The sequence below is a fragment of the Esox lucius genome, chromosome 5 (assembly GCF_011004845.1).
Source record: "Esox lucius isolate fEsoLuc1 chromosome 5, fEsoLuc1.pri, whole genome shotgun sequence".
In the NCBI taxonomy this organism is placed as follows: Eukaryota; Metazoa; Chordata; class Actinopteri; order Esociformes; family Esocidae; genus Esox; species Esox lucius.
The window spans coordinates 17,890,990-17,898,066 of record NC_047573.1 but is presented as its reverse complement, the minus strand read 5'-3'; the positions used below and the strand labels follow the sequence as shown (position 1 = coordinate 17,898,066).

The 7,077-nt window shown below is 40.5% G+C and overlaps 2 protein-coding genes across 10 annotated transcripts in view; one reads left to right on the top strand and one right to left on the bottom strand.

Annotated features, from left to right (window-relative positions):
• Positions 1-104: 104 nt before the first annotated feature.
• On the top strand, positions 105-3,061 carry LOC117592803 (testis-expressed protein 47-like). 2 transcript variants are annotated; one of them, XM_034292272.1, is made up of 6 exons: positions 105-457; positions 553-656; positions 1,499-1,560; positions 1,650-1,833; positions 2,327-2,474; positions 2,907-3,061. In XM_034292272.1, the coding sequence occupies exons 2-6, from the start codon at positions 651-653 to the stop codon at positions 2,942-2,944; spliced, it is 438 nt and encodes a 145-aa protein (XP_034148163.1). In that variant the 5' UTR covers positions 105-457; positions 553-650; the 3' UTR covers positions 2,945-3,061. The 2 variants fall into 2 exon arrangements, with proteins under 2 accessions (XP_034148163.1, XP_034148162.1); XM_034292271.1 differs by having other exon boundaries at positions 1,650-1,842.
• Positions 3,062-3,691: 630 nt separating this feature from the next.
• The window catches only part of arhgap17a (Rho GTPase activating protein 17a), a 29,796-nt gene continuing 26,410 nt past the window's right edge, over positions 3,692-7,077 (bottom strand). For 7 of the 8 annotated variants that reach the window (XM_029119932.2, XM_034292270.1, XM_029119931.2 and 4 more), the window contains one exon: positions 3,692-4,959. In XM_029119932.2, the coding sequence (XP_028975765.2) occupies positions 4,808-4,959 (152 nt within the window). In that variant the 3' untranslated portion in view covers positions 3,692-4,807. Of the gene's footprint in view, positions 4,960-6,223; positions 6,261-7,077 lie in introns of all 8 variants that reach the window. The other variant, XM_029119935.2, reaches the window with a different exon arrangement.

Sequence of the window (7,077 nt, the reverse complement as noted above, 5' to 3'; positions counted from 1 at the left end):
TTCTTTAGCGCTCTTTACTTGAATCGACCAAGAACTGACCCATGTGGTGATGCGGTTGCCATAGTAACGGGGAAAATGTCAGCAAATCCTTTGTCCTCTTTTCAACCTGGCAGCGTCAATACTTATTTGAACGCCTATAAAAACTCTATTTTTGACGATATCGAAAAACAGAAAACGAGGTCCAAAGTAAGGCTGGTCATTTGTAGGCATGAAAGACCCAAAATGTCGTCAATGTTACCTGGCTAGCTTGCACATGCGGGATCGTTGCCCTGTAATACTCGAAAGTTCTTAAACAGTGTTGTTACTGTTTACTAGTCTAACGTCCCTACAGTACCGTAACGCAAAATCTAAAATCTGACTTCCTATGTCTTCCATTTGTAGAAAAGTTTTGTCCACAGATTGGTATATGCAGCAACGACACAGCTAAAGTCCGAGGATAAACGGAGCAGAATTGCAGGTAACAGTCATCGCACTCAAAATATTAGCTGTTATCAGCGTTTTTCTTGAAATAAATAGGTAGTTTCTCAGTTTTGTTTCCTCTTTTCATTCCAGAATACAATGAGCATTTTTTGTCAAAATTCCAGAAAAACCCTCAGACCGAAGGAGTTACTGGCATACTGCTATTATACCCGAGATGTGTTATTCATTTGATGGAGGTAGCTATGTGAATGAACAATTTTGCCTCACATTTTAATTTATTATCGACAGACAGGTGACAAATTTAAGGAAAAACTAAGAAAATTAAGTAAATGTTGTTCCACTTTAGTAATTTAGCTGACGCTATTATCCAGAGCAACATGACTGAATATATTTAGTACATAGGTTTTCTTTCTGGAGGGAGGAGAGGGGATGAATGAACCAACTGGAAGCTACAGACGGACAACAAATTAAAGGTAAAACATTATAAAGTGTCTCAGTAAGGTGTTTGCCTCTATGAGCCACCAGAACAGCTTCAAGCCACATTGGTATATATTCTACAAGTCTCTGGAGCTCTACTGGAGGAATGGAACACCATTCTTCCAAAAGTTATTCACTCATTTAGTGTTTTGATGATGTGGTGGAGAGAGCCTTCTAACACTTAGAGATGTCTAATCACCCATAGGCATTTAGTTGGGAACTGAACCCTCTTTTCGAGTAGATCCGTTCCTTTTGCCCTCTTGATTTAGACTCAAGGTCAACTGGTCCTGCTCAGCATTTTTCATACATGTCACAGAGTATGATAGGATGTCAATTGCTTATTTGTAACATGCATTACACCTATATGGAAGCGTCTGCATTTGTTATGTATTAACCGCTCATTAATCCAGTTTTATCTTTAATTTGTCAACCGTCTGTATCTACTCTGGCTTATGTAGCCTAGCTTTGTTCTCATGGAATTTTTTCCATTTCAGTAATTGGATATTTACTGTACAGGACAAGTAAATCCGAGATGGTTCCTTCGATTTAAACAAAGTTAGTGGTTACAATCCGTGTTGAGATACTTTTCGTTTGTTTTTAGTCCTCTTCGGAAGTTCTCCACATGATTCTGAAAGATCTGAATGACATGGAGAACAGGCCAGAGTAAGATTGCCTCTCACTACTCAACATCATTGAGCCATGGACTTGGCTTTGATCTGGATTCTGTTACCTGACCGTTTTTTTGAGCCTAGTTTTCCACTGAAAGAGGTGCGTATCCTGGTGGTTTCTCACTGCGTGCCACGTATGTTCCCATCGTGGGGCTACCAGTTAGTGACGGCGCCCCTCAGCCTCCAGGATCCCACTGCACTGCAGCAGCCCGTGGAGACGCTTGTCACAGACAGTCTGGCCATGGTCTACAAGCTCTGTGTTCGCCTCGTACGTAGGGTGAGATGTGAAACACTATTAGTAGTGAATGTCTCCCAGGTCATTGTTCACTCACACGGACATAGCATTCACCAGGCCGTAGCATTTATTTATGAAATACTGTATTATATAGCTTTATAGCAGGGGTAGGCTAATATTCAGCTATGGGGCAATTTTTACAGATGGTGGGCATTCTGTATACATGTCTCTTTAGTTTTCATTTCAATATCTGTACTCCATACTGTGACTAAAGGATTTGAATATTAGCTAGAGACTAATATTTAGACCAGATGGCTGGTGGGCATCATTTATTCATCATTCATTAACTAAATTAACTACACCTAAGCCAGAAATATAGTTTTTTAACAGTATTGATCAATTTGAGATATGTGCATCATTTTTTTTATTAGTAATTAGTAAAAAAAAAAGTTAGTTTTAATACTAGTAGTTAATTTGCAGCATGTGGGTATAGTTGTGTTGCTCATTATAGCTCTGTGTGTTACAGGACAGTAGTTCAGGCCAGGAAGCTCAGGAGCCAAATATACCTTTAGAGGAGGATACAATCCTCTATATCTGTCAGAGTCCCGTGCTGCGCTCCCCATCCAACTTCCTACAAATCTACACCAAGCCAACCCACATTCTCATGGACTCTGGTACGTTTTACATGTCTGTTTTGCATGACAGCTCAGACGAAATCAAAGTAATTCCCGATTTAGCCAACACATGGGAGCATTTACCACAAACGCAGCCTCTGCAAACAAGGGACATTTCAGTCAAGCTGGCAGAGTGCCGAAGCACTGAGGTGATCAGTTGTTCAGGTCTCGTGCCTAGTTGGAAACCAATCCTGCTGTACCTGTGGGTACCTGCCCTGGCAGAACAGGCACTGGCAGATTTTCTGGGGCCAGATTGAATCAAAACCTGGCGTTCTCTAACCTATTCTTGGGGGAGTTCAAATGTATTTGAACTGTCCAGAGTTAGCACCAGATTTAACATATCAATCCTTCCATTAGTGAAAAACTGTGCTAGATCAGGCAGTCTAAGACTGGGCACATAAAAGCATTTCAAATAACTATTTGTCTTTTTAGAAGTCGTATGGCCGACCCAACGCAGACTTTACTGGTAGAAGAATGAAGAACATTAAACAGTGATCATCCCTGAATAACATCAAATAAAGCCTTGTCTTATTAACATTGCATGTGTGATAGAGCGTGTGTGACCGAGCCATAAGTCACACACATTTCAAATTTTTCTTTATATACTTTATTTTCTTCAGAGGGAGTATAACCATATTTTACATTGTATTTATATGTTGTTTAAGCTCAACAGTCTGCATTAAAAAAAAACTAGCAGAATTCAAAACACAGCTTACATGTTTCTAGTTTAATGGCATTTGTTCGTCTTTCAGAGCCTCAAAACAAAATTCTCTTTCTGCAGAAGGATAAGGCAGCCAGATAAAGAGGGAAATCATAGCAAAAGGATGATGGTCACTGAAAACTGTACAAATACTGAGCATGTTTTCAGGGCAACAGAACCATCCATAAATGTGCCCTTTAGTTGGTACCATTCATCGGGGTCAGTTCTCCAGGAGCACAATCCTGTGTTATATTTAAAAAAAAGTCACATATAAAGAGAAACAGGTGAAGCTTTAAAGTTTTTATGATCTAGTGAATCTAACACCACCTCACTACTAGGCTGTTACATCAGTGTGTGTAAAACCCAGCTCAGTGGGAAAGATAAGGCAGAATGATCTTCCATATTGAAACCTGTTCACTGGAAAGCAAGCACTCCTTGAGACAGTTTTGCAGACACAGATTAAGCCTAGTTCTGGACTATAGAAAAAAAAAAAATCCATTGAGCTTGATTGAAGTCCAGGACTAGGTTTTATCTGTGTATTCAAAACCGCACCTTTAATTTGAACTTGGTTCAAGTGCAATATCAAAAGTGATTTACTGCTCAGACGGCAAGCTAGCTACAAGTAAAAGCGCTTAAAACCATCCTTTCCTACATTCACTTATACAGGGTCTGTCACTTTAATGCCCCAGCAACATAGGAGTTAACACAGAATATTAGAAAGGCACCTACAAGCCAAAAGATACAGCATCCACTAAGGTATATAGACCTACCCCTGCTACTAAGTTATGGAACCAGTAAGGCATGATTCAGAAATCAGCATGAATATTCAGTCAAGCCACAGGGAATGTGTTTTTGGAAATAAATACAGAGCGAGGGATGGGTTTCATACAAAAACGGGATGAAAAGGTCAAACTGTATTAGACGCCATCTACACTTTCAGGAACAGTGGTTCTTTCTGTCCGTTTCTCATGTTCCCCATGTTTCCTGTGTTTTACACTTACAAATAGTATTTGTAGTTGATTGAACTAAGGCCATTTATCATCATCTTCAACAATAGCAACAAAACACTTCACACCAATATAAAATAAATCAGTCAGTCTTCTGTTAACAACCCACTCTCTACTACCAGTACATTCAGGTCCAACAGCCCATGGAAATGAATTTTTTCCATTCCAAACTCTTTATTTCTGTGCATTGTCCCCCCAAAAAAATTCACCAAGCTTTAGAAAGACCTCATCAGTGCTACAAAGTTAGGACTTCCCAGTGGTGAGATGCCAATGGGGAGTTATTTGGTTCCAATGTGGGTGGTTGGGTTGATGGCATGGGTGTTTGGAAATGTAACAGGCCTGGGATGGTGCGAGTAATGGTGGTGGTGGGTACGTTAGCGTGTTGAGGACACAGGGAAATGGAGTTGAGAGCAGCAGAGGTGTGGTGATCCGAGGGCTGAGGGGAGCTTGAGGTAGAAGTTGCCATTAACCACAGATCTAGGACCAGATCACATTACCCCCAAGTCCTACAATTAACCATTAGGGGTTGAAACTAATATCTGACCCTGGACCACACGTTAAGGTCAACTTCTGCCCACATCTGGAGAGGAGGTGCGAGGGGACAGAGCCAAGGCGTGTCCTCTTCCTTATAGGACGGTACTTTCCGTGTCCAGGTCAGAGTCTTTGGGCTGGGGCGCACAGGCCAAGGGGGCCATGGAGGGGGCAGTCACTGGCTGTTGGTCCACAGCAAATTCAGGGACCAAAGCTCGGGTCAAGCCTTTGAGAGACAGCGCTGGGTCTGGATTGGACAGAGATGGGGAAATGTTAGTGCTACAGCTTGCTGAGGAGTTATGTAGTTGTTGTGACTGGATAAAATCACATACTCTGTATTATTCTTTAGATAAATATATTTGATTAATTACAAAATAATACTCTAATTTAGAAAAAAAATACAGATGCCTCAAAGGAAACTTCATTTTAAGTGTGACATTAAAAAAAGTGTTACATGAAAATTTGTTCAGTGTTAGTATGTATTGGCAAGCATGGTTCACTTGCATGAAGATACACAAGCAGAATGCTAATTAAATCTATGGTACAGACATCTCATGCTACTAACGTGAGTACTATAATTTGAAGGACATCAAACAGTGACCTCAAGCTATTGTATTTACAACAATTGTGAACCATTTTATATCAGCTTATTGACCAATTGAAACAGATCAATGACAAATAGCAGTGCACAATAAAGTTGCATGTTAATTCAAGCAGCATAGTCCATCATAGAAGTAATGACGACTGAACTCTCAGACGACTGAACTCTCTCAACAGTTGTGCTAATGCCATCCACATTCCTTCGTAAAGCCTTATAAAGCAGCCGTTTCAGTTTCAGACCACATCAGTGCCGTTATCGGTGTTCAGACAGCCTCATGCTTCAAATGCATCCAACTTCTAAGAAAAATCTGGTTTCATGCATACCAGAACACTAACATCTGATGCGGTTGGGTGGGTACAGTAAAACACACTCCAGACAGTCAGGCCATTGACATGCAGTAATATGACCTTAATGTGAATTGGGTGAAATGCTATGTTCATGCTTCTGTTCTGATGTTGACGTTTATTTACAATAGTTGTAAGGTTGACAATGACAACAAAATATAAAAATGTAAACAAATATATATATTTGGTGGAACATTTTCCAGAGGGAGAGGAAATGCAATTGAAGGGTTTGCAAAAGACACACAGACAACAAAATTTGTATAATTCTATTTAGCCAATTCCATGAATCAAATCGTTTTTCTGTCTATACAGTACCTTTCCCCAGGTGCAGACAAACCCTTTAGATGTCCTTTGCAAATCCCACACACAAATGTTACTGACATTTCATGATTTAGTAAAATGAGATTGAATGTCATAATGATTCATGATCAATGGGAACAATGATAAAACAGCTATTGTAAAAGCAGGCACCAGTGGTAGGCTTCTAAATGTATGTTGTGGTAATGAAGTAATGCGAAAACAGATGGAGTGCAGGAGCTGCAAAATGCAAGTATAACCTGACAAACCTCTCTCATAAATGCTCCTTAACCTGTGGACACAGGACTTATAGAAATAAAACATTGTCAATGTCCTGTTAACACTGGAGAAAAATACACATGTGAGATGGAAATACTGAATACTCCTATTCATCTCACGACAGATTCAGCATTTTTTGTTTTGTGTGTGTTAATAATTATCCAGAATAACTTGAACGTTTCAAATGTTTGGGACAACATGTTCTGAACAACCCGTTTTCACATAACATTCTGGAACAGACCGAGGGATGCTTACTCCTGATTGGGAGTGTGGCTACTATAGGCGTGGCTTGAAGCAATGAGTGACATATTCAAAATGCAGTGGCCATTCTGGTGGCATTCCCCGCCCCACGACCCCTCCCCTGCTTTTCAACTGGTGGTTCAGTACAGCACGGTTTCCACTGGAATACTGAACACAGCTCAGCAGACTGGATCTTGTAACAGAGACACTACAGAAAACAAAGTGATTTCTTCAACCAGATGGGGCCACTGTCTGCTTACTTCCCCTCATGAGGGAGATCCAGCGTCAAAACATCTAACTGGTCTAACAGCATTCCCTAACCCACATCCCAACCTCTTCTTGTTTCAGAACTGCTCCTTCAATACAGCTCCTTTCTGTTCAACGGAACAATCCAGAACATTTGAAAAGGAACCAGCACACCGTAGTGTGATTAAATTAAAGTTTTGACGTTCTGAAACATTTAGATAGAAATATGAACAAACATGCCTCTCTCACAATGTAGAATTCTACATATTAAAGTGTCCCAGCCAGGATGAAAACAGTCGGATGCATCCTTTCTACAGTCTCTGCCAGGAGGGCAGCACTACGGTGTGCAGCATGTTCT